This window comes from Gopherus evgoodei, chromosome 5 (assembly GCF_007399415.2).
Source record: "Gopherus evgoodei ecotype Sinaloan lineage chromosome 5, rGopEvg1_v1.p, whole genome shotgun sequence".
Taxonomy (NCBI): Eukaryota; Metazoa; Chordata; order Testudines; family Testudinidae; genus Gopherus; species Gopherus evgoodei.
Window position 1 is genome coordinate 80,039,346 of NC_044326.1, and position 27,893 is coordinate 80,067,238.

General features: G+C 40.0%; 1 protein-coding gene across 3 annotated transcripts; it reads left to right on the forward strand.

Annotated features, from left to right (window-relative positions):
- Positions 1 to 6,296: 6,296 nt before the first annotated feature.
- Positions 6,297 to 27,259, forward strand: GASK1B (golgi associated kinase 1B). Of its 3 annotated transcripts, XM_030564180.1 has the most exons (6): positions 6,297 to 6,535; positions 7,122 to 8,383; positions 16,669 to 16,883; positions 17,358 to 17,504; positions 23,620 to 23,692; positions 24,948 to 25,153. In XM_030564180.1, exons 2-6 carry the CDS (start codon positions 7,393 to 7,395, stop codon positions 25,052 to 25,054), a joined length of 1,533 nt encoding a protein of 510 aa, XP_030420040.1. In that variant the 5' UTR covers positions 6,297 to 6,535; positions 7,122 to 7,392; the 3' UTR covers positions 25,055 to 25,153. The 3 variants fall into 3 exon arrangements, with proteins under 3 accessions (XP_030420040.1, XP_030420041.1, XP_030420039.1); XM_030564181.1 differs by lacking the exon at positions 17,358 to 17,504 and having other exon boundaries at positions 6,300 to 6,535; XM_030564179.1 differs by lacking the exons at positions 17,358 to 17,504; positions 23,620 to 23,692 and adding an exon at positions 26,034 to 27,259 and having other exon boundaries at positions 6,302 to 6,535; positions 24,948 to 25,174.
- Positions 27,260 to 27,893: the final 634 nt, after the last annotated feature.

A 27,893-nucleotide genomic window follows, 5' to 3' on the forward strand; every position in this document is an offset into this window, starting at 1 on the left:
TTGGTCAATATGGCTCAACCTCTAATTGGCCCTGCATGCATCCTAGTGCCTTAGGCTTCTATTGTCTCCTCCTATTTTATGCCATAAAGGAGATCTATTGCATCTTTCATTTAGCCTGAATGAAGGGTGATTAGCATGCCCATCAGCTTTAACAATGCAAAACCAGCCTAACTGGCCTAGTGGCTTGGGGAAAAGCTGTAGGTTTGATATATCTTCATTTTTAGTAAGGCTTTAGTAGCTAGGTTGATGGGAGAAGCCCTTCTGTCGACATTGCACTGTCTACACTGGGGGTTAGGTCGGTATAACTATGTTGCTCAGGGATGTGGGTTTTCCACATGCCTGAGCGACATACTTATAATGACATAACTTTGTAGTGTTCACCAGGACTAACGTTAAGGATAATTAAAAACTGAAAAAGTCTTTGAAGGGAGGTTTTGCAATCCCCATTGTTGGATGTTTTTAAGACCAGGTTAGACAAATACCTATTAGGGATGGTCTAGGCTGATTTTGTCCCACCTCAGCATGGGGGTGGGGGAGAGAGGGGTCTGAACTAGATGACTTCTCGAGGTCCCTTCCAGTGCTACATTTCTATGTTCCTGTGAGTACCTATAAATCAAAGACATGCTTGATGGCAGCCATTAACATCTAATAGCATAACAATATAAAAATAACCAAAAACCTAGAATATTGGTAAGTCCAGCCTCTTTCTGAGGTGAAGTGAGACAGTATGTGAAAGCAAACTGTTATAATCAGTAACTGTTATAACATTATAATTCGTTTGCATTATGGTATCACCTAAAGACCCCAATTAAGTTTGGGGGGCTCTCTCCTGTTAATAAAACTCAGAGTAAGAGACAGCCATAGTTGTACAAGTATATTTTAAAATGATCATATATTATGTTGAATAGTTTTCTAAATACAACTGCCCCCCTGTGATGTAGTATACAAAGCCTGTAATGGGGGCAGGAAAGTGTTTAAGGTGCGGCTATGGGCTCAAAATCCCTGCCCCACCACACTCACAAGCTATGTCAGGCCTGCAGGAAGGGCCTTAAGAAGGAAAAACCCTGCTTAGCTGGCAGCAACCATGGTTTCAGCTTGTGGAATACAGTGTAGCTCAGAATAGGGACTATGTGCACAACCATTGCCTGTCTTAGTCCTCTGGGGAAAGAAAGGCAGACACTGAATATTCCAGAACTCTTGCCAGTAACTTGCCTGTGGGTGCTAAAGTGTGCTGCACCCTGCTGAGGGCCCGCTGAGGGAAGGGAGTTCCACAGCAGGTTTGCAGTGGTTATTTTTGTCTGATCTTTGAAGGGGTAGAGTCCCATGGGGCCCAGATGGAAGACTGAGTCTCCCACATCTGAAACTGTGCTGTTGGCCATTAGATGCCAAAGAGAGAGTGAGTACAGGGACTTGTTGCACCCCACACGGTAGGGTTGCCAGTTCTGAAGCTATTCCGGGAGATTTTTTTCCCCCAACATGACATAATATAATTTTCTTAAAATAGCCTATTAAAATCTCCCAGATTGCTTTTAATAGTCACCGGGAAATCCATGCCAATTCCTGGAGATTCCAGGCCAATCCTGGAGGGTTGGCAACTCTACCACAGGGGCACTGTGGAAGGCCAAATCCATTACCCTCACCTCCCCACAGAGTCAATACTGAAATCAGTGGCCGCTATAATGTACTAAGGGCCCTGCCCTCAGTTACTATCTCTTATCTGCTTCACATCCCACTTCTGCAGCATTTGAGAACAGAATATAACTTTGAGGAAAAACAATGACCAATTTCTTCTCTCCTTCCCCATCTTCTCTTCTCCCCTCTATCAGATGAGGTACACTGAGGTCATTTTACTGGCCCAGCTGGTCAAACGTGCCACTGAGATTATTGTGATAGTGTCTCGAGTGTCATTGGGGTGTGATGGGGAGTTACTGACATTTAGAAATAGCATTGCCTGGAGAGGATGCTGTTATTTAGCAGTGATGTTTAGAAAATATTGGTGGCTGGACTCCCAGCTGAACCTGAGCACCAGAAACAGAGTGCAGATTTTCAAAGAATGAGTACTACTTTGAAAATCCCCCAGTTTGTTTGAGTGCCCAAATCAGGTGCTCTGCAGGGGATTTCAGTACCCTCAAGGAGGCCTTTTACAAATCCCTCTGTAAGGATATTGCTCAGACCAATTAAAGCCTAGACTGTTAGTCAGTATTTTTGGTCATGAAGCAAACATTTTCTCTTTATCTTTTTAGAGTATTGTTTCCAGATGGCAGTTCCAATCAATCTCTTTAGAAATTCAGCATAAACCTTCAGAAATAAAATGTTTAATACTTCAAAGCACAAATCTACATCATCCTCAGTAATAACATACAGCTTTTCAGCTAATAGGTCCTCAGAACCATACATAACTGTAAGGCATAGTTAGGAGGTGGTAAATCAGTCAATTTCACCACAGTGTATGTGTGTGACACTTACGGAGATGAAGTGGATGATGTCTCTATGGAAACAATTTAGCTGCAGTGTATCCAAGAGGAACAATAGGCCACACTATAATGTTCAAATACTGTGCTGTGTGAAGGAGATGGATCTGTCTTTCCAGAGGCACTGTGTTCCTTTTTCATGATTTTAATAATTATATTTAATGCAAAATGGTAAAAATCTTTAACTTTGAACTACCTAGATATAATGCCAGTCCTCACATAATGATAACCCCAGCATAAAGCCAGTATGTTGCACGCTAGCCTGCATCCTCTCCAAATGTCGAAGGTAAAAGATAGACTTTCAAGTGTCTTTCCACCTACCATCACTACTGGAACTGATCCAAAAATGGGGAATTTTATTTGTGAATTGTTGCAAAAAAATTTGTCACAAGTTTTTGTCTGAAAAATTCTGACCAGCTTTAATTCCTCTAATTCCTAAAGCCTCTTTCTTGTTTAGATTGATCCTCAGCCAGCCCCTTCTCCCTCAACCTCACTGGGTTATTTGTTCACTGCAGCTATCATGACAGACATGATGAAATTGTAGAGCTACGTGTCATCTGTGTATTGAATACATTACAGCCCATGTCTTCTCTCTAATCCTCCTAGTAGCTTTCTATACCTCTGGACCATTTATTGTCTTGTATAGAAAGGAGTTTGTTAACTAACACATTGCAGATGCTAAGGCAGATTCCCCACAAACATGCATTATTGGTCACAGTACACCCTATGGCCTAGTTTACCCTTAAACCAGGGTCCTGGAGGGAGGGAAGGGTTTCCAAAAGATGTAAATGGGAATTAAAAGTTATATCTGAATTTTCTGTTTGTCTCATCCATGTCCAGCAAGCAGGTTAAAATGTGTGGGGGAGAGGCACGGGGAAAGCTAATAACGACAAGACACCAAATGAAAGTTGAAACCTTAGCTCACATCACTATTTTCTGGGAATAATCATAACTGAATGTTTTGGGCTCCCTCTGCTGGTTCTACAGCAGCACTTCCCTAAAACAACATTCCCAGCGATGTGCTGACACCACAGAGGAAGCTGTTGCACAACCTAAAGTATTAAATATGAAAAGACATTATGTACATTGACTACATAGTTTAACAAAAACAGCCATGTGTAGTTCAGCTTCATTGCTTCTCCCAGCATCCCAGGGTTTCTATATGTGGAGAAGGGAATCAATATACATAGTATTTACTAAAATGGAAAATGACAAAACTGGGAGGGAGTTTCCAAATTTTGAATATTACAAACAGTTCCATTTATATGCAAAGCACTTTACAAACTAGTCAGGGATTATTTTATTCACTCTTGGGCAGAGAACATTGGCATGCATTGTGCACTTCTGAGATGAAATATGACAGCTGTTAAGCACGCTATCATGATAATAGTAACATTATCACTATGTAATTATAAATGGTTTCCCTTGTGCTGTTCACGTGCATTTTGCTCTACAAACAGAGTAAGAAATGTGCTCTATCCTAAAGAGTTTACATTCTAAAGTGGACTAGACAAACAAAAAGAAGACATAGGAAGGAAAGGGCCATGAGGAGGGATTTAGGCGAGAAGAAAGAGGAAGAAATCCTGAATGTTAAGAGAGACACAGAGTACAGAGTATGGCTTGTCAGTATGTGGGTAGCTGTTCCGACCATAGGCCACATGCACTGGAGGTTTAGTGTGCATTCTGGTGAATTAATTATCACAACTTCCCGTGTAAGATAGGTAACTATTTATCATACCAATTTTAGAGATGTGGAATCTGAGTAGGAGAGATTAAGTAACTTGCCTAAGACAACAAAGGGTGTCTGGGTCAGAGCTTTGGTCTGAATGCAGATGCCTTAACATTCAGTCCCGTGTCTAATCCACTAGCCTGCTACAGAAGGCTTCTGTTCATGCTGTTTGAGCTGCCCACAATTTGGCCAAAGGCCACATTGACTGCCTCGTAGAAGAGTTGGCATAGATGCAGGCCTCCAGCTGGTCGGGAGCTTGAAGCAGTCTTAGCACCAGCAACAGCTTGGGTGGCACTATCTCCTAGAGCCATAAATCGGGCTGGGTTTCTTCCAAATACTGAGGTACAGATGGTGGTGGATTTCACAAGTCAATAAACAAACTGACATTCCTAGCCACCAGTTTACATTTTGAAGGCTGTCTGTAATGAAAAGGGTGAGACAATACTTTTTTTTAAACCCCTCATATTAGCCTTGATATTTCTGAATCTCTGAAACTGGCAATGGTCATGAACTTCTTGGCTCCGAAGTCTGCTTGGCATCAGAAGGTACAATCTGAGAGAGGGGATGAAAAGGATTCATAAATGGGGAGGATAAAGAGCCGGCAACAAGTGTAATGAATAAGAAGAGAGAAGATAGGGCTGAGAGCAAAATTATGCAGGGCCCTGAAGGTCTGGATAAGGAACTTGAATTTGATGCAGTAAGTGAAAGGAAGCAAAGAAGAGATTTGTGGTGGTGATAACTTAATTAGTGACATGAGAAGAAGATAACATGAGAAGAAATATAAAATATTTTTTACAGTGGCACACAGCAGTTCTATAAAATAGTTCAGGACAGGAAGTGAAGATGAAGACAGAATCTAATTGAAATTGCAGGAGAAATTTAGGGAGACAGAGTGCAATTAGCCAAGTTGGAATTTGACAAGAACACCAGTGTTAATAACTCTACTCTTTCAAATAATATTCAGGAAATATCTATGACCATAGGTTTACAGGACCTTGACTTTTGCATCCCAACTATAAGAAGACACCTCCAACAGAACAGTGCCTCTATGCTGGGGCTTTGGTTCAGTATTGATTCAGAGATGAGAGCCACCTCTGGAAACACACATAACACTTGCTACAGGGAGGAATAGCCAAAAGTGCTAACAAGATTAGTGCAAAGTTATTAATGCACCTTGTTAGCTTGTTTGAATTAATCCTGCTAGTTTGAGAACTGTCAGTTCAAGTTCTCAGTTAAAAACTTGAAATAGAATAAGAGAGGGGGAGCCATAAGTAGAAGGGGAAAACTCTTTTCTTCTGTCTGCAGATCACCTGTTCCCTTCCAAGGTACAAAGAGAAATTAGGTTTAGAGGAAACAGTTCACAGGAGCATTGTCCTCACAGAAAATGTATTAGTATAGGGAGTTCCTAGCCTGATGCACAACTCTTAGGCAATATCCACATATAAAGACTACAAAGGCCAAGTTAATTTAAAATAAACCCACTTGAACCATACAATATTGTAAGTAATCTTGGAATTTATCTAAAATATATGTTCACATTTGAGTGCTTTTCCCATTATTATTAGTAATGGGAAAGAGATTCTCTCCATTATAATGAGCCATAAGGAAAATGGAAACTTGTGCAGAACAAATAAGTTTTTACTATTTTTTACAGAGCATTAATTTGATAGGCATCTGTAAGGTCTAGTCGGATAGGGCACCAGAGGAAGCATCAAAAGTCCTGGGTTCTGTGCTTGGCTCTACCACTATCTTGTTGTCCGACCTTGGGCAAGTCACGTAACTTCTCTGTGCCACAGGTTTCCCAGCTGTAAAGTGAGGTCAATGATATGTCCCCTCTTAGAACTAGAGATGAATGGCACTATGTAACTGCTATATATTATGATTCTTATATTTTTTAAGCCAGTTACCTTTTTTGATAAAAGGATGTATGATTTCTGATATGTTAAAAGATCTAATCTTCCTCTTTACTGTGGAAGACTGGCATTTCTTAAACATGTTTGCATGCAATGCACTAGAGGGCCCTCAGGAGTTAGAAACTGCTGGAACGTACTTTTAGAAGGCATACCATTCACAGGACTTTTCATTGCAGAATTTAAAATAGAAGGGTTTTTTATAACAAGGTTCATGTAAGTTTATAGCAGTTCATATGCAAACAGCTTCCCTGTACAGCTAGTACATTGCAAAGAGCATTAAGCCTGCAATCAAATATCTAAAATGTGGAGCACACTTAAGTCTGGGATGTGTGTTAGGGTACATTAAGAAACGCTGCTTTTACTAAGTTCTTGGCATGATTATAAGAGATTTACCACAGCCAAGGATGGGGCAAGCTGAATAGGTAAGATTATTTCTATATCTTTGTAGTGCAATAAACTCTGCATTTATGGGTTTTTTTCCTTGAGAGGAGATGACAGTACTTTTTATTTTATTTGAAAATTATAGTCAGTTGTTTAGGAAATGCTATTTTATAGCTTCACAAGAGTATAGATTTAACAATATTTTATCTTTAATGTAGGATTATGAAGCATGTGAGCTGTTACTGGGCAGGGTGTAATCATTGTTTGATAATGGAAATGTTCATATTTGAATTGGTACAGTTACTGGGCTGGTTATAGCACTATATTTTAAAACAATATGAGGCAACAAAAGATGTGGTTTTACTTTGAGGACGTGCCTATCATAACATAAGAAGAGGAAAGTCTGGCTTTTCCAAGTCTTCCTCCTAGTGCGGGAGTTCAATTACTTGGGACTGTAAATTGTAACTTGTGTCCCATGATGTTGGGGTTTTATTTTTCTTCTCATTTTAATCTGAAATCTCTAATATGGCATGTCTCTAGATCTCTACCTTTCCTTTAGAGCTATATAGTGAGAAAGAGATATGCCGTGTGGATAATGAAATATTTGAAATTTTTTTCCTTTCACAGCTCACAGAGGGGACTCAGACATTTTGGATCCTGACTCCTTTAACTTTGTTTACACAGTTGACTCCGTTCATTCTCTGAAACAAGTCACTTCCCCTGTGCTGGCTGATAAGAGTTTAGCAGCTTGTTGAGGTGGTGTCAGAGTCATTCCCAGCCACACCACTGGCCCCTGTGCACCACTTGCACTGGAAGCTGTTTGGAAAAGAAGAAATAGAGATCTGAGACGGGAAATCATGCATCATCCTCCTGGCTGGAAACCATTGAAGACTATAAGATGCTTTCATCATGTGGATTCACCAGAGAAATGACCTTCCTAGATCAGCCAGGCCAAATCATAAACTGGTTTGTTTGCTCGCTGTGCACCCCACGGGTGCTGAGGCTCTGCAGTGGCAGGCGTCCCAGGACCAGGAGGAATCTGCTGCTGGGTGTAGCCTGTGTGCTATACCTGGGGTTTCTTGTCAGTCAAGTGGGTCACATTTTACCCCAGCACAGAGGGGGACGCCAGAAGGTCAGTTCCAGGAGTCTTCAAGATGCTGATCAGACACCTTTTCTGGGGATCCCACTGGATGGCACTTTGTTTGCACCTGATCTCCAAGGGCCCCAGATGGCTGGCAATGGGACCTCAGCGCCACCCAATGTGGTGTACATCACACTGCGGTCCAAGCGCAGTAAACCCACCAACATCCGAGGCAGCGTGAAACCCAAGCTCAGGAAGAAGCATGCATTCCCTTTGCCCTATAGGCAGCGCTTTCCAGCAGGTGTCACTGGGCAGGAGGAGGCCTTGTCCCAGCAGCAGGGGCGGACTAGCTACTCCATGGGAATAATGAGGGCAGCAGTAGTTCCAGAGACACCAAGGCACCAACTGAAGAAGCACTGGGATGGAGAGAGGGAGGCAGCGGGCAGGGGACACCAAAGACATATTGGGGTTTCAGGAGGTGTAAATGTGCAGCCCCAGGCTCGGGAGAGTAATATCAGGATATACAGTGAGAAGTCCCCCTCGTGGCTGAGCAAAGATGACATCCTAAGCATGCGTTTGCTGGCAGATTCCCAGATAGGCAGTATCCAAGAGGCACCCTCTCAGCATGGAGTCCTATTGGTGTTCAAAAGGAATCCCAGTGCCACAGGAGCAGCTTGCAATCAAGGGTACTGTGGCCTCATCAAGAGACCCCTTGATATGAGTGAGGTGTTTGCCTTCCATTTAGACAGGATCCTGGGGCTGAAGAAGACCTTACCTTCTGTAAGCAGGAAATCGGAGTTCATCCAAGGTAACAAATTCACTTGATTTTTAGTTTCCATCTGGGGGACTCCAGTATTTTGTATTTGGTCAACAGCAGGCTTTAATTTCAGATAGTCTGAGAACTAGCTCTACAGAGCACAGTTACAGGGAACTTAATCTGGAATATGTGTTTACATAATTTCAGGGTTCCTCTGCAGTGTAATAGTTCTGTCCTGAAGGATATAATACACCCAGAGTTTATTAATGCTTCTTGCTGCCTTATAGACTAATAGAGTTATTGAGAGTATACAGACAACTTCCTTTCCATAGAAGACTAATTTGAGTGAGGGGAAAGGGGGAGGGAGGTGTGATCCTTTTTTACATATCATTTGTAGTGAATATGAAATTATATAGACTGATCAAAATGAAATTGAAGAGGATATAGTCTGGAAGTCTCTCGGCACAGTGCTCTGTGCTTCAGAGATTAGTTTTTACTTTTTCACGTCCCCTAGATTTCACTTTTACAAGATATTGTGGATAACGAGCTCTGGAATTCATTTGCCACAAGTAGCGGATAGAGGAGACATTTCTGTTAGCCCAAGCACCTATTGAGGGAGGTCTTATAGCTCCTTCTTGAACTGCTTTGGCATAATCCCAAAAGCACAAATGCCTCTGGAAATTAAAATTGAAATTGTGCAGTCACTGAAGTCTCAGTGGAATCTTCTGTTTGACAACTTAAAGCTCATGACACACCTGTATCTAGCTAAATAAATACACCTGCTATAGATGCTTAATGTGGTTGTAATATGTACAAGGCGAATTGCTTTTAACAGAATATCATATTTTTCTTCATCCTAAAATGAAATTAAAATTAGATTTAATAGATTCAATGTAAATTGATAAGTCTATCTTTAACATTACTGTCTTGTTAAATGTCTTCAGCCTAAATGCTAAATACACACAGATCATAAGCTGAAAGAGCTGCGTTATGTTTTACTGAATCATTGCTATTTGTTTTTGCTGTTCATTTCTTAGTACTGAAGAAGATTATTTTATACAAAATGTTTTGTATATCAGCTTGTATTTTATCAGAGAAAAGGTAAAGCGAAAATGTCCTTGCAAAAGTTGATGGCAGGAAAAGAACATACTGATCTGTGATTTATCAACACTGTGTAAGCCTTCTCTCTGGCAGTCTTTACGACAATATGAATGAATCTCTAGGAATAACAGTTTGGTGGCTTTTGAATATTATTCATAGTAGCAGAGCATGGAAGATGCACTATGCATACTCTATTTTTAGGAACAGGATTTATTGCTATAGAGCTGTCATAAGGAATTAAGGTAGTTTAGTTTCAGTTCAATTCAGTTTCAGTTCAGTTTCAGGAATTCTGTAGAGTATGGCTGCACAGATGACAGACTTCAGGCCCGGTGGAAACTGCTATTAGGTTAACTGTAGACTGAATTGCTTAATGTCTTCAGCCGGCAACATCTTTTGGATTGGCTGGGAGAGAGATTCTATTTTCTTCAGCCTCCTTTTCCCTGTAATTGGTTTTGTTCATACAGCATAAAAAGTCTTGCTAGGTAATGAGGAGAAAAAAGTCATTTTTCCTTTTGGGTCTTGTTTCATGTTTTCCAGCTAAAGGGTGAGTTCAGCTTCTGGAACAGCCACAGCACCTTACCTCTCTCCATTTCATTAATCTTGAAACATGCTGGATTTCAAATGCTGGCCTTGGTTGCCATAGTTACTTGCTTGAGTGTATTTGGCTTGGATTGTTAATTAACTACACAAATTTCAGCAGTGAACACCTCCTCCGTTGTTCTCTTCTTGTTTAGAAAAGGAATGAAAAATTATTTTAGAAAATAGGATGAACAATTAATGAGCCTGCTCCTGTAGCCTTTATTCGTTTGAATAATCTGTTTGTGGGCTGCCCAAGTGATTTCAGTGGGACTACTTGTGTGAGTAAGACTACTCATGAGAAAGAAAGCAATGCAGGACTGGACTCCTCGACAAGGTCTAAGCTGGCACATCCCTTTAGCATGCCTCAGTCATGGTGTAAGCAATGTAACAAGACATGTTTGATGTAGCATTAAAATCTTGAAAAAATTAGGCTCCTCAAAATTGCCATTTATTTTGTCAAAAGCATTTTCAAAGAGGTGCTTTGTAAACCCCCAAACAACTTTGGGTTTATTTTTTGTTTCCAAAAAAACCAAAACACCTCCCTTGATAGGTGACAGAGAGGCTAGCAAAATACTGCACCAGAGAGATCTCTGCTTGCCACTCCCCTAATGAAAAGTGAATCCTTTGCCACAGGTTTAAATTATTTTGTGACATTTCTGCCTTGCCAGAAAGGAAAGTTGGGTCATGATAACTATTTCCTCAATATTCTTTGCCAGTGACTTATCAAAAAATAATATAGGCATAGAGACTAAAGGTGGACAAAGCCTTCCACAATTTTGATTTGAAAACCAAGCAAAAATAATTCTGTGCATATGCATATATTTGTCAGAACAAGGAGTAATGGTCTCAAGTTGCAGTGGGGGAGGTTTATGTTGGATATTAGGAAAAACTTTTTCACTAGGAGGAAGCACTGGAATGGGTTACCTAGGGATGTGGTAGATCTCCTTCCTTAGAGATTTTTAAGGTAAGGCTTGATGAAGCCCTGGCTGGGATGATTTAGTTGGGGACTGGTCCTGCTTTGAGCAGGGGGTTGGATTAGATGACCTCCTAAGGTCCCTTCCAACCCTGATATTCTATGATTCTATTATATGTATACCAATTTGTTCCCAGTAAGGGTTAGCTGGAAGAACTCCTTTGTTACTGAGATATAAATGAGCAAAGCAAGGGCTGCAAAGAAGTGGGAAAATTTCATAAATGTGTGGTAAGGGCATTGGAGCAAATGGTGGATGATCTTCCTACATCCAAGCCTTCTCAACATGCTAGGGCTGGAAAGCTGGGCTTTAGGATCTGGTAATGTCAGCATGGAGATGTGGAATTAGAGAGTATCTCATTTACATCCATCCAAACCAAATTGATTTGCAAGCAGAAATCTGTATTTCTGGATGTAATGCCTGCCTGTAGCAAACTCCCACAGGTCCACCAGAATGGATCTGGATTTCTTTGGACTACACAGCCTCAAGGCTACATTTCTAGTCCCTCTGTGCTGTCTCAAAAAACTGTCTCGTATACAGGAATGACTTAGATGCTGTAAAATTTAACTCAGAGTTTTTGGGACACTTCTTCCTCTTAGTTTTTCAGTGGGAAAGACAAAATGTACAAGAGTTTGTCTTTTTAGAAAGTTACCATTAATGATTCCTGCAGAGAGGTTGGAAGGGCCCTGGAGAAGGCCACATCACTTTCAGTGCATATGCTGGCTACTCTGTAGATCAGTAGCTATTCCACATGCTGCCATGAGGTTTTCAGGTCATTCCTTGCTCATATCCTGTGCCCCCTTACCTACAAAACAGGAAGGGATACCTACTAGGGGAGTTGTTTGGTGTCAGGGCACAGCCCATCTCACTGTGCACTTTGGCCAAGCAAAATGGCCACACAGCATGTCCATAGTGAATTTCTTCACCTGTAGACTGGATATGTCTGTACTGGCATATTTAGGACCCAATCTGTAGTGAAGTAGCAGGATACAGGTAGATTATGAGCTAAATTCTCTCCTGCCCTGGAGGGGACAGCATTAGAGAGATGGTTCTGAGGGCTTCTTGGATTTCAGGACCAACCCCAATATAACTTAAAGGTGCTGCTGGACATCTTTGTTACACTTCTTGCTTAGGGTCTGAGATCCCTATTCAGGATTGCAATGATGGCAACAGTCCTTTCTCCACCCCAGATTTTCTGATATGCTGAAATGGATCCCCTATCTATATATGTGGGCTTGATCCTCATATGGCTTGAACTGGCATAGCTCCACTAAAGTCAGAAGGGCTCTGCCAGTTCATACCAGCTGAAGATCTAGTCCAATGGATTTTACGGAGTTGTTTTTGCAACAAAAACCTATTTAGAGTGCGAAAGAATTTGATTTTGAGTAGCATTGTTTCTACTCACTTCATCACTGGTTATGTGCAAATGGATGCTGGGAATTTGGCACAGCTGTGACAGAAAGTTCCACTGATTAGAGTTGTCACATTTCTTTACTGACCTCTACACTATGAGAAAGATAGCCTCAGATTTTCTCTTACACCCAACATATTTAGCATGCTCTTTCCATCACACCAAAAGATATGAACATTCAGGCACACTGGTTATTAATTATTAATGTCAAGGCAATGAGAACTCGCTCTTACTTATGCATTCAGCAGCTTTTAAATGATGTCTCTTTTGTGTGCCCTTTATCAGATTGAGTTGTGCTGTGAATTGCTTGCTGTCATACAGCTGGATGTGAGTGAGAGACCAGAGGTCATGTTCTCACAATATTTTGTTACATAAAAATCCAATACTTACGCACTCCTCACAGACTCCTTAAAATCTGCATTCACACACACAAGATTTTCTTCCCTTCCAAGATCTCTCCAAAGTGTGTAATGCTTACAGCTAAGATGTGGAAGAAAAAGGGGGAATACTTTAGTCAACACATCTGAGATCTGTTTAAGTTGCTAACATCATTTCTTTATTGTTCAGAGGGCTACCTTACACGGAGAAGGCTTTGCTAGGATAGCTCTACTGGTCCCTAGTGGAGACACAGCTTGTACCAGCAAAACAAGATGTGGTTTTTTTTGTTTTTTGTTTGCCACTGTAGTTAGACCACCTTCCCATATGATATAAGCTAAACTAGAAAAAGGCTCTTTTGCTGATATAAGCCATGTTGAGGTGTGTATCCCCCAACTTTCATTCTGTTTTTTTTTTAATTAACAGACCTTGGGCATGCCACTTACATCAGTCTGTGCCTCCATTAATACTTCTTTTCCTCATGTGGGCTTGGGAGGATACATTTTAATTATATGTATGAGAGAGATTCATATACTACAGTGATGTGGAGCATAGAGATCTCTGGAGAGGGCTGCAAGGAGTAGCAGCATCACTGAAATCAAGAAAGGGGTTCTAACTCGCGTCTCTGCAGCAGCATCTATAGGAATGATTGGGAGCAGGGGCCAGCAGCAGTGGGAGATAATGGGCTTGATCCTGGAGGTTTCTGAGACCTCTCAGCTCCTACTGTAATCAACTAAATTTAAAAGCACTCAGTAGCATGTAGAGTCAGGCCTATAACTACCTTTTGTTGTTATTCAAATTGGGCCAGAGCCTTGCTTGGTGTAAGTTGGCAGGCTTTAATGGGTCTATGCCAATTTATACTATCTGAGAATGAAGCCCCTTATCTTTATTTCTCTCTGCCTTCACATTTTCCCTGCAGCAGCCAGCAATCTGTGTTACTGTTCTCTACTCCAGCTACAAAGACATGCTCCAGTAATTCCATTTGTGTTATAAAGTTGAAATGTTTTGTTTTGGTTCATCTTTGTTTCCTGTGAATCACAAACATTTCCTGTGTTTAACCTTTTTACAAATCTTAATGGAAATTGGCATGATATTGTCATAACATTAAAATAATAAATAACAGTGAGGTGGTGGTTGTTATGCTGAACCTTTGCTTTGTTTGGAGAGCACTGATATATCTGCTTCGGGGAAAACCCATAAATAATTACATGAACTTTGATTATTGATAGAAGGAAAAATAGATCAGATTTAGGGCTCATCAGTGTATAATATATTTAACTCTGATATAAAGCTTTTATTCTGTGGGTTTCAAAGTGCTTTTCAAGGGAATTCAAGTATCACTATCCCTATTGCGTAGATAAAGAGAAAGCATCACTGAGAGGTCATTTGACTAAGGTCCAGAGGTAAGTCAGTGACAGTGTCAGAAGTGGAACCTAGAATGAGAGAAGCTGGGGGACCGGACTGCATATGGAAGATTTGGGCCAAGCTTTTCAAATGTAAATTCCCGAAATTTATGCTCCTAAATTTTTTTAGGCAACTAAATAAGTTTTTAAAACTGCTGAGCATCCATAGACTTCTGGGGGAAAAGAACAGCACAGAGATGGTGTAGTTATCAGTGATGGTATGAAAGGAAGAACATGGGAGAGCATAAGAGGAAAATTGTATTCTGGGTTGGAGATGCCTAGTTTAAGAAAACAGGCAAACAGGAGGACAGTTCTAAAGGTGGTTGGAGCTGTACACTGGATTCATTTGAGTGTGATCACCTTGTTCGTGTGTGTGTGTGTGCCAGGATTTGGCAAAGTTAGAAATATATCTGATCTTCATGGTACACCTCATATTTCCGAATCCAGTTGAGCAGGTTTTTATTCAGTCTAGGCTTGCTCAAGGTCATTCTGTCCTGGGAGAATTCAGTAGTATGAAAAGTGCACTGACCTTGTTGGCAGATGATCCTTTGCTAATAATGGGCAAACATCAGTTGTCCTTGCTGATATGTTGTCCTTGCTGATTATTTTAGGTCAATCAGCATCTTCTGACGTTTTACTGACTCAGTTGTGGATCTTGGCAGGACTGGATAAACTCATTCTTAAATAGATCTATTCTTTGCTCCCAGAGGGATGCTGAGAGTGCTATTGGACTCATTGTTCTGAGAGTACTGTCATGTGGGGTGCTGCAAGTCTCTTTTGCTACCTCTCCTGTTCAATATATACATGAAGGAAACAGTGAGACGATTTGCTCTGCAATGTAACACCTGTCAGGGTGGTAGCAATGTGGTCATTTGGCTGTAGCATAAAATTTGACCACTTTGCCTGCACTTTTTTGCTCACTGATCAGGACTAACATACAAAAATTCCAAAACTTTTGATCATATTCCAGTAACCGCCATATAATAACTTGCCATATAAATGTTTCCTTCTTTGCATACAAACTTATAAATTCCCTGCCCTCCTCCCTGCCCCTCCTTGAAAAAATTACTCTGCTTTGAAGTGCAACACCAGTATTCAGCCCTGGTTCAGTGACAGGTTTAAGCATCAGACAGGACATCAGAGTTAGCAACAAGAACTTTTGTATCATTGGAAAGAAAATAATCCCATTTTTTCCAATAGGATACACACCACTTACTTATAGCCCTGGTACTGTATATTCTGAGATATATGACTCAAATATAGTGACATTATTATATAGTAAATGGCAATTCTGGGTAATTTGTAGAGGTTTCTAAAATGTGGTGTGTGGTAGATTGAGGACTGTGTTGGAATTGCAAGCTAGCATTTTAAGAGCAAAGGTGGAGGTTTCCCAGTCCTACTTGTGCGGTAGGGTGCTCTGTAACAAAGCATCCTATCCGGTCAATCTGGAAAGAGACAGCTTAAAAACAAAGTAGTGACAATTTTGCCTCACTGCCTTAGGGATGAGCCTGTCTTCTCTCTCTCTTGTATGTTATCCCTCGGAATTCTAAGAATTAAAGTAGTGTTATCTTAAACCTTCCAACAAAAGTATTTATTTTTTTCATCTAGCTTCTCTGTGTGTATTCAATGAATATAATTTCTCTCTCTCTCTGAACCCTGTACAGATGGATTCATCATACCTAAGGCACCTGGTTTTATATCCGGAGGGATAAGACAAATATTATTTATATACATTTTAAAAACTGACTAAAACATTTCTAAAATGGATTGTCTGTAAAATATATATCGTATATGAAGACCATATGACACTGTGGGATGGAATTAAGGTCTTATCAGCACTACTCTGGGATGAGCTGTATGACTCATGGCAAGGACATATTGTTCATGAATGATAAAACCAAAGTCATGCCACACTCTCATATAGTCTATCTATAAACTTTCTATTTACAGCTGTGAAATATTATATCTGTAGGACTAAAACTCTAAAGATGACAAAATAATTCCACTTTTTGGCTGGACTCCAGGATTTGCTCTCTTTTCATATTTGCCTTAGAAATGAAGAACCACTGGGCTAGATCCTCAGCTGGTGAAATCAACATTGCTGCATTAATTTACCCCAGCTGTGGATTGGCTGCCAAACTTTTAAAATTGATTTAATAGATAGCCTCCACAAGTAGAGTGACTTTTAAGCAGCCAGCTCTTGTTCCAAGCAGGAAGCATTTCTTCTCAGACATTGAAGAGAACTGTAATGTCCAGGGTTTTTCCTTTTCTGTGGTGGCTGTTTTCAGATGTGGAATATGACCACATAAACCAAAGGATGTGAAATTGTTGGGGCTTGGTAGCTTTTTCCTGCCACATCTGAAATGTCTTCTTTAAAAACAAATGCTGTAATTAGTGATGCCCGAGACAATGTCTAAAGAATGATCAAGTTCTTTTAGTTTCCAATATAAAAGAATTATTAATATATGGTACTGATTCTATTTTGTCTCTTCTCAGATGGTCTGCCATGTCCTGTTATTCTCTGGGATTCCTCTTTGGCTTCGACAAATAATAGGACCCATTCTTCAGTGAGGCTAAATTGGGGGGCCTATCAGCAGCTATTGAAACAGAAGTGCTGGCAGAATGGCAAAGTGCCCAAAGCTGAGTGGGGCTGTACTGAGATCCATCACTATGAGTGGTCCAAGATGGCACTCTTTGATTTTCTTCTGCAGGTAAGGGAGCAATGTAAAGTGTTTACTGTATACAAAGAACACCAACCTTTGCAAGATTTATTTGAGCACGAGTCTGGTTAAGGATAAACCATTTTCACAGATATGTCCAATGATAAAATTCACTGTGGGTTGCAATTTTGCAGAAGGAGAGTGTTTAAAAAGATGGTTTTAGTTTTTGTCTTTAATGAGAAAGGTATGTGCTTGTGCTCCTTTGGCTTGTTTCTGGTACACTGTACAACCCCAAAAGATAAAGAACAATAGGTTGTGTTCTGCACTGCTTTGCACTTTGTGTATTCATTTACACTTGTGGAAAGTGAGTGTAAACTGCTGCCATTCTGGTAGCATTTTACACCCACTTTGTACAGGTGTAAATGAATATACAATGTGTGAGGCACTGGAGAGTCAGGACAACTATGATTAAGTCATGGGGACAGATCCTTCGCTGATGTGACTCATTTTCATTCCGTTTAATAGAACTTATCTGCTGAGGACCTGGCCCTAAGTTATTTTGCAGTTCCAGTCTCACATGCTCTTGGAAAAGGCAGAGAATCACCTGCAGTGACCACAGTTTTCTTCATTTCCCCTTCTCCAGCAAAAGGCTGCTGTTACTCCGCCATAGATGTGAGGTCTCATTGCTCTTATATCTTCCTTCTTATTAATGTTTTAAAAAGAATAAATGATATTCCTTCATCAGCACTCTTCTTGCCAAGAGGAAATCAGATACTATAACATGAGCCTCCAGTGTGAAAGGGTGGCTAAAATGGCTAATGTGGTCTTTGGATGTATAAACAGGAGCATATTGAGTAGAGTAAAGATATTTTACCCTGGTATTTGGCAATGGTGCAATCACTGCTGGACTACTGTGTCTGTTTCAGGTGTCAACAAGTCAAGAAGGAAATTAAAAAATTGTAGGGGGCTCAGAGAAGAGCAACAAGAATGATTTAAAAAATTGAAAACATACCTTACATTGATAGACACAATGAGCTCAATTTATTTAGTCTATCAACGAGAGACAATTGAGGGACAATTTGATCCTGACATATAAATACTTCTATGCACAAAACTAAAATTTGATAGAGCTCTTTGTAGCAGGCAAAGGTATAACAAGATATAACAGAGAGATGATGAGAGTTGAATAGCTGGAAGTTGAAGCAAGACAAATTTAGACTAGTAATAAGACTCACATTTTTAATAGTGAGGGTGAGTAACCACTGGAACAATTTACCAAGGATTGTGGTGGATTCTCCATCAATGGAAAATTTTAAACCAAGATCAGATATTTTTTCTAAAAGAGATGCTCTGTTCAAGCAGGAATTAATGTAGGGATGTTTTATGGACAGTGTTATACAGGAGGTCAGACTAGAAGATCACAGTTGTCCATTCTTGCTTTATAATCTATGAAGTGTGTATGCACTTTTCACACATCCCTAGGATTTCACAAACAAGTGCGCAAATACAAAATGGAAAGTTGGCTATGAAGGAGCACTGCAGGAAAGGATCTGGAGCTTATAGTGGATCACAAACTAAATATGAATCAACAATGTAATATTGTTCTAAAAGAGTGAACTTCATTCTGGGATGTATTTGTAGGAGTATTGTAAACAAGACAATAGAAACAATATTCCATTGTACTCAGGACTGATTAGGCCTCAAATGGAGCATTATGTCCAGTTGTGGGCACCATACATCAGGAAAGTATCGGGGGTAGCCATGTTAGTCTGTATCCACAAAAATGACAAGGAGTCTCGTTATTTGCAACTGAAGAAGTGGTTTTTTACCCAAAAAAGCTTATGCCCAAATAAATCAGTTAGTCTTTAAGGTGCCATCAGACTCCTTGTCACTTCAGGAAAGATGTGAACAAATTTGAGGAAGTCCAAAGGGCAGCAACAAAAATGATTAAATGTCTAGAAAACATGACCTACAAGGAAAGATTGAAAAAATCAGGTTTGTTTAGTCTGGAGAAGAGATGACTGGGATGGCAGGGGACCTGAGAAGTCTTCAAGTACATAAAAGTTTGTTATAAAAAAGAGAATGATAAATTGTTCTCCTTATCCACTGAGAACAGGACAAGAAGTAATGGGCTTATGTTGCAGTAAGGGAGACTTAGGTTAGACATTAGGAAAAACTTCTTAGCTGGAAGGGTAGTTAAGAACTGAAACAGATTACTTAGGGAGACTGAGGAATCGCTGTCATTGGAGGTTTTTAAGAACATATTAAGACAAACATCTGTCAGGGCTGGTCTAGATTATTCTGAGTCCTGCCTTAGTGTAGGGGACTGGACTAGATAAATAGTACATCTATTTCTAGTACTTCTAGTACTACATTTCCCTGATTCTAGAATTGTCCCCATTATTTTGCTAAGTAAGATATTGCTATGAGCTAGATCCAGTTCTTATTACATGGTAACCAGAAAAGTGAAATTTGAGTAATTTCTACTAGCATCAAAAGTGTTTACTGCTCCTACTCATTTTGCAGTGAGCTGCTTGTAGAGTAAGGGACTTAATCTCATGAGTTAGTTTGAAATCAGTGGAAAGACTCCCATTGATTTAATGGGCTTTGGATCAAAACTTCAGTCTCAAAGATTTCAAGCCTATTCTAACAAGTGACTGAATATTTTCATAATCAGAAATACGTGTACTCCCAACAGCTCTCTCCCTTTCATTAATAGTTTGTTTCTTCTGAGAAGTGATTTGAAGTTAAAAATAGGAGACTGAGGTAGGTTTCAAACACCTAGCACCAAATCCTGCTCTTAGCAAAGCAGGAAGTAGCTAAGAGTGGACATGAACCAAATTTACAAACCTGATTGCCAATTCTTCACACAAAGCTCAAAGGTAAACTGGAGATAAGGCACCTGATAACAAAAACGTAAGCATTACGTAAGCCATGGCTTGTCAATGGAGATCGGGCAAATTACATTACATAACTAAGGACTGTATAATCATAACTTTAGTCTGTAACACAGACAGGCACAAACACAAAAAGAATAGATGATAGGAACACTTCACAGATCAACCCATGCCTTTACTTAGTCCATTCACAGCAATCCATGTCTTGACTTCATCTTTATAGCAGGGCTACTATTTCCTCCCCTTAATCCTGGTCCCTCTGCCATGTAACTTGATGGATCAAAAGGGGCTGGCAGTTTGTTCCATACTGACTGAAGTCTGGATGATAGCAGATTTTCCCAGTGTGACCTTGTGTGTGACCCACTTAAGGCCTTGATGGGTGAATGAAGATTTGGGCTTGTGTGAAGAAACAGGACAGCCGCTGGCAGTTATAACAGGGATTTAGAGCAACTTAAACTAGGATTTAGGGCAACATCCTAACCCCACAAAAGACTAAAGTTCTGATCCATACAAGTACACAGTGCAAAATAGTACTAAAGGTATGTGTAGCCATTACCTCCACAACCATTTTGAAAAGATTTTCTTGCATATATACTGTAGGATCAATCCTTGCATTAGACCACATAATAAGTGTTTTCCATCTCTGATTTCCATGATTCTTTTTATGCTATGCAGAACAGGCTGCTCTCCATCATTCTTCCGTCCTCAGTATGCAACCCATGTAATCCATCGAACAGGCGTAACTAAGGGAATACCGGCCAATTATATTTTAAATTCATACTTTGACCAAATATAATCTTATGGACTAGACTATAATTGACCACTGAGCAGGTGTGCAAGGAGTAGGAGGGCTCAAGGAGACTTATCCCTGCTTATATTTCCCCATTTTAGGGTTCGTCATAACCTCAGCCCTTGCAACCAGTTGAGCACAGTGAGAATTAGGGATAGCAGCACTAGACATCTCAAGACTATACTTTCCCACCCATTCCTTACATTGGCCAACAGACCTTCTTGGATGTGGAGGGAACTTCATGATACACCCTCTTACGAGTTGGCATATCTTTCATTTTCTCGTAGATAATATGGAGATGTGGGTACACTGTTTCTCCAGGAGGGCCTGTTAGTTTAATGTATATCTGCACTGCCCCCACCAGGCACCTGCATCTAGAAGCTACGATAACCCGTTTATATGCAGAATTTCATCTCTCATACAATTCAACATTCTAGAAAGTCATGTTTTTTAAAATGTAGACATCATTGCATTTGATTAGACACAGTCTATCTCTGTCCTTCACAAGTTTTCGTTTTTGACCGGGACGAATGGATGTTTCACTTTTTGAGTTATATTTATGCAACATTGCTTATGGTAATTATAGAATGTGAATTTTCTGCCTAAAATAAGTTGTCATTTGTGTAATGACTCCATCCTCAGTCCTACTATGAGTGAGTAATGCTTGTAATCTGATACAAAGTCATATGTGGATTATATTGATCCTAAACATAGCAATAACCCTATAGGAATAGCACAGTGTGTGTCAGAGCATTTAAAATGGATTTTGATTTGTTAATCTAAAAGTGCTAATGTGTTTGCATTTAATGGTGTAAAAGATAGCATGGTTCCTGTGTTGATGCACAGAAGTATCTATTAATTTTTAATTTTAGTATCTTCTAGAGTAAAGACTGCAATTTAGCAATGAATATTATGTTACCTCTGCTGTTATCCAGAAATAAATGTTAACTACTAGATGAGATACAACAGGCTTGAGCCTTTCATGAAATAAAAAGGAAGCAGATCACTTTTACAAGGCAGGCTACAAATCTGGGGTATCCTACACTTCCAACAAATGCCCTGCTGCTTATCAGAAGTGTATGCCAAGCAGCTGAATATGCTCATTCTCCACAATTCATGCTTTCTCAGGATGTACTTGAACATACACCTGTCTTTAAAGGCATTTCAACAGGAGAACATGGATACATGAAAAATCCATAACAAGGGACAGATGAACAAGGAAACTTGAGGTGACATGACCAACATAATGGATTGTATTCATCACTAATAAAAGTGATCAATGTATTGCACATAAATGGACTGAGAAGCCTTCAATTGGCTAGTAATTCTCTAACCACTTGGCAAGTATTGCATTTGAGTATTAACCTCTGAGCTATTCCAGTACTAGTAAGCAGATTGGTTTGCCTGAATAACTTCAGACATGTTGATACTCACTTTTTCTAGTTGTGCAAGAGATGGTGACTGACTACCCTTCATTCACTCTGAGGTTTTCCTAATCCTAGCCATTGCCAGCTAGCTTGCCCTTGTTCCCTCTAAAGTTGGAAATCTTCTTACTTTGGTTATAGGAAAAACTATCTTAATTAAGAGCCTGATCCTGCAGCCTCTTATTCACCTGAGCAATCATATAAATCACACAAATAGTCACATGCACTCTAGAGTATGGCATACCCGTGTAAGGACTTCCTGGGTTGAGTCCTAGGAGAGTAACTGGTAGCACAAATGGTATTAAAAATCAAAGGAGTAAATTTCTGTTTGTGGGAAGATTTTGTGTAATACTGTAAGTCTGAGTTTGAACTGAGATGAAAAATGCAGAGAAATTGGAGGGAATTCAGGGAACAAGGGACAGTAGTTGAAGGGATTAATGAGGAAAGATTAAAATAAGTGAATATGTGTAGCCTAATTAAATGATGACTGGAGAGGTATGAGGTATGGTTACAAGTAGCTGAAATGTGTAAATGTCACGGAAGCAGGGGGATTATGCAGGGTGGTCCTGGCAGACATACGAAAGATTAATGGGATGACACTGATCAAAGAGAAAAATAGTCTGCATACAAAGAAAAGTGTGGTAAGAGTACAATCTGCTAGACCATGGAATAGTTTTTTCAAGTAAAATCTCCACCATGTGAGTTATTTAAAACTAGAGAAATATATTAAATACACACGATATAAAAATACATCAGCTGCTAAAACATTAAAGTTGCAAAGTCAAGTGCACAAAAGTTTGGACATGCCAGATTTTGGGTTGTCTGAATCTTAATTCAGACCCCTTGTGCATATGCATTTTGATACAGTCTGTAATTACATAAATAAATTAAAAAATAAATGTACCTCAGTTCCCCCTCTGTAAAATCAGGATAATAATATCACCTCACCTCGCTGGCATGTTATGAAAATAAATGAATGTTTTGTAAAGCACCATGTCCATGAGGAAATTGATAATTCTGTATTCACAGGAGGGTTTGACTATTGTGCAGCAAATCAGGCTGAGGGCCACATCTTGAACAATGATGATAAAACTAAATATTGAATAGCTACTCATTTAATTGATCACCATCCGTCCTGTGCAGTGAAGGAGAAAGAGGTCTGGTGGAAAAAATAGTATGTAGAAGAAGACTGTATCGTAATGCATTCACAAAACAAGGCTGAATTAAAGCTGCACAGGCAGCCTTCATTCTGGCATTTCTTAGCTGTTGAGTACATCACTTTGCCTATAACACACTATATGATGCAATCCTTTCCTTAGTGTACTTAAGTCTGTATCAGTTCTATTGTATTCCAGCTCAGAGAATTAAAGAAGATGCTGCTTTCTGAAAAATCTTGGGTTTGATTTCCCCATTGTGTTACTCGGGTTTGACTCTGCTGTCACTCCTCTGATTTTTTTTAAATAGAGTTATACTGGTGTAAGACTGGAATAACAGAGGCGTGAATCAGGACGTATGGGTACAATATGGAGCCTAGGAATAGGTTTTAATAATAGATGAATTGTGGAGGATTAATACTGAGTTCTTCCCTTCCCCTCTCCCCCACTGATTTTAATTAAGTTTGCTCTGTATTCGTGAACTTGGGATGCTATCTAGTAAGGAATGATACTTTTTTCCAGACTCTGACAAGTCTAAGGAATAGATGGCCTCGATCCACAAGAGGAGTTAGGCTTGGTGATGCTGAGCATCACGGTGCGTAACTTTGATTTTCTAGATGCCTAAATGTGATTCACAGAGTTTGAATTTGTTACCTAAGCTCCTATATAATGTATGGGGAGAGATAAGTGCCTTTATGTGATTCATAAATAACATCACATTAGGTAAGGAGACACCTAAGCTAGCCAATGGGATATGCTGACAAGAGGGGTGTGTGGTAAGCATTCCCTCTCCCATGAGATAGGTGTCTAAGTCTAGGCTACAGGGAGGCAACTATCGCTACTAGCATTTCACAGATGAGGAACCTCTTTGGAATTAGGAGCCTAAGTCATTTTTGCAAGAAGGCAGGGGAGTGGGAGGGAAAGGAGGCCAACCACTTCCTTCCCTCATAACTCTTAGCTTAGTGCTTAGGGTACTCATCTGGGATGTGGAAGGCTTCTGATTCAAATCCCCCTTCTCCCACACCTGTGGATGTGCCACCTCACAGGTGAGTGCTCTGACATTGTCTGTGGGATATTCTGATGTGAGGCTCCCTTTGTCTCTCCTGCGATGCTGTTGCATTCTAGATTAAATAATTAAAGAGTCATTTGGGACAGAGAAGAAGAGCAGAAACGTGAGTGACTCAATAGCTTGGTGGTTAGAGTGCTCACCCAGGATTTGGGGGATCCAGTCCCACTGCTTCAATGATTCTTTATTTAGTCACAGTGGAACAGCTTCCACAGGGAGACTTACTGAGGGTGCCCCACCTCATCATAGCCTAGTGGTTAGACCACTCATTTAACAGGTGGCAGATCCCTGTTCAAATCCCTTTTCCCCTTCATGTGGCTGGCAGACTCTGATTGGTGGTCTCCCACCTCTGGTATCATAACCAGGGCTAAAAGTTCTGAGGGAGATCTTGCATCTCTCTCCTCCCTCCATTTATATTGTGTGAACTTGCCTAAGTGGTCCAATCTTGTATGTGTGCTCAGAGTCACCTTCATGTGATTCAGTTGATTGAACACCTGGCTTCTCCTGGTTTTTGAATTGCTCTGGGGCTAAGGTGAGAGATAGGCACCTGGTTGCCTAGAAGAAAACAGCAGTATGTGTGCTCAGAGGCAGAAATGTAAGCTTCTGAGGACCTTCTATTGCAAAAGTTTAGGTGCCTACAAGGTTCAGTGGGCATTTTGGTCACCACAGTGGAACCTAAAACTGGGACTTGGGCTCCTTTTATGCATCCAGGCCAGTATAGATAAGAGTCAAACTTTGCATCCTGTTGAGTTTCATTTTGGTCATATATTATGTTCATTTCCAGATCTACAATCGACTGGACAGAAATTGCTGTGGGTTCAAACCTCGCAAGGAGGATTCCTGTGTCCAGAAAGGACTGAAGCTGAAATGCGAAGATCAAGATTCTGTTGACTTGACACACATTATTCAGAGAAGGCATGACCCTAGGCATTTGGTCTTTATAGATAATAAAGGTTTCTTTGACAGAAGCGAAGACAATCTGGATTTCAAAATATTACAAGGAATCAAAGAGTAAGTTTTAGGATATCCCTAAAAATCTGCATAGGGTTCAATAGGCTTTTCCTAGCTCTTCATTTAGGATCTCCTCTCTCGCTCCTCAACACATAGCCTGAGTGAAAGGGCTGTGCACTGAGTATGTCCCCAGGGATTAGGAGATTGTGAATGGCATGAGGAAGCTTTCTTTTCTTTTCTTTCCCCACCCAAAAAGAAGACATTGTTGCAGTAGCCCCAGTGTCTCTTTTATGTCTCCTCCATATGGAAATTTGACTAAACTAAGGTATGGGTATACATACTTTTGTGTCTAGGCAGATATTATTATACTTGGAGCATCACACGTATACTAGGTGCTTTATAGAACAGATACAGCAAGATCCTTGCCACCAAAGGCATGACTGACAAAAGGGAGGTGAAGGAGAAAGGAGGATCTAGGTGTGAGATCAATAAGCCTATCTAGACTAGGAAAATCTGCACCAATCTAACTTCACTGGTGTCATTACACGGTGGAAACCTCTAATGGAGGACCTCTGCAGATAGGCAAGTTACTGCAGAAACACCACATGCTGTCAGTTACTGGAATAAATTGCATCAGTGCAAGCCCCATTTATATAGATTGTCATGCATTTACACCTGGAGTAATATACATACTGCTTTAAAAAAAAAAAAGGAGGAAAAAAACCATTATAAACAAGGGCCCTAAAATGCGGTGTCTAACTTTAAGCATGTCAGTAGGAAATAAATGGGACTGTGTACATATAGATAGGCATGCACTGAAATACCTTGATGAATCCATGGAATTGGTTGTTAAACCACAACATAAATATTGTAGTTCAGAGTGATGCCAAGGCTGATAAACTCCTTTACACTTTTTCAGGTTCCCTGAATCTGCAGTTTCAGTGCTGAAAAGTCAGCGCTTGCGAGAGAAGCTTCTTCAATCTCTATTCCTTGACAAAGTATATTGGGAGAGCCAAGGAGGTCGCCGAGGAATTGAAAAACTTATTGATGTGGTAGAAAGGCGTGCCAAAATTCTTCTCACCTATATAAATGCCCATGGAGTCAAAGTATCACCCATGAGTGAATGAAAGTCTTTTTTCCCGTAACTCTAAGAATTGCAGTTATATAAGGCAAGAACTGATGGCAAAATTGCTTTTTCTTTTAAAATTCATCTAATTTCCAAAACATAACAGTAGCCAGGTAAGCTTGGGTTTGTTTAGACATTTGAAATAAAAGTTATATAGTATAAAAGTGCCCATTCTCCAACTTTCTCTAAAATCATTCTTAAATGCATTTATTGCTGTGTTCTTCTAACAAAGATGTCTAAGCAGTGTAATAAACAATGCAATAATTTAATACAAATATTGGATTCTCAATCTTCTAAACTTTCTTTTATTCTCTCAGTTAAGGCCAGATCTGTCTCCATTGTATTCTTTTACCAGGTATTTCATGATTAAGAGTGGGATTTTCAGAAGCACTCAGCCTTGGACAGCTGTTCTTACCGAAGTCAATGGAAGTTGTAACATTGATTTAAATGGGAGCAAACATAATTCTGACAGAGAAGGGGAATGAATGTTAAAATTAGAACAGAAAATTTGTTTCTAGTATTCTCTTAGCTCTAAATGTAGCCTCTGGTGTTCCATTAAGAAAGTCCACTGTTCTTCAAGAAGAGACTTTGTCGTTAGAGATAGGACGATCATAAAACATCAATGGTGCATATCCTCAGCTGGTTTAAATTGTTGTAACTGTGCTGACTTCAAAAAGCTGTGACAACTCACACCAGCTGAAGATCTGTCAGAAATATTTCTGAATAGAGAGGTATTGGGAAATTGAGACATTAGCCACTATTCATCTTGAATAAGACTTTTCCTAGGTCTTAATGTACTTCCAGAAATAAAACATAAATCAGTGTTGAATACCATAAAAATATAGCTGCCTCCTAGTACTCAATAGACATTCAAGACATTTTTTTGAAGGTAGTGGTCATGTTACATGTTTCTATGCATACCTATCTCTGACAATGTATGTACAATAGTATTTTTCCACTGTGAGAAATTTAAATACAGTTGTACAGTTTTTTTAATTAAAAATTTTAAATGAGTTGAATTCCATCACTTACAGCTGATGCTGCTTTCATTTATAACAAAGTGTAAATGAGAAGTAATGCCAGTGGAGTTCTGCTGGCATGAGAGGAAAATCACATCCTCAATGCATTAACTTCTGGACCAGATGAGCCAAAGCCTAGGGAAAGGTAGTGATCAAGAGGAGAAATAAACAGAATTCAGCGAGGATTTTGATTTTTTTTTTAATGGACTCATAGGTGCTGGAACAAGGGGCGCCGGGGGTGCTGCTGCAACCAAGGGTGCTGGAAAAATGTGTATGGGGGAAGCTGAGAGCCAGGAAACCAGACTGTAAACCCTGTATATAATGGAAACAATTTCAAGCCAGGGGGTGTAGCAGCATCCCCAGCACTCCTAATTCCAGCACCTATGGCCACACACCCCAGCTTGAAGTGGTTTCGATCATATACAGGGTTTACAGTTTGGTTTGATGGCTCTCCGCACCCCCACTATACAAATTTTCCAGCATCCCTGAATGAACTCGTCGTGTTTTTTGCTATTACTCTTTGTATGGTTCTCTCTTTCCCTGGATACTATTCAATGCTTTTGTGTGTGTGTGTGTGTGTGTGTGTGCATGCGTGTGCACATGTGTGTGTTACTGTCAAGGTTCCTTCCCCACT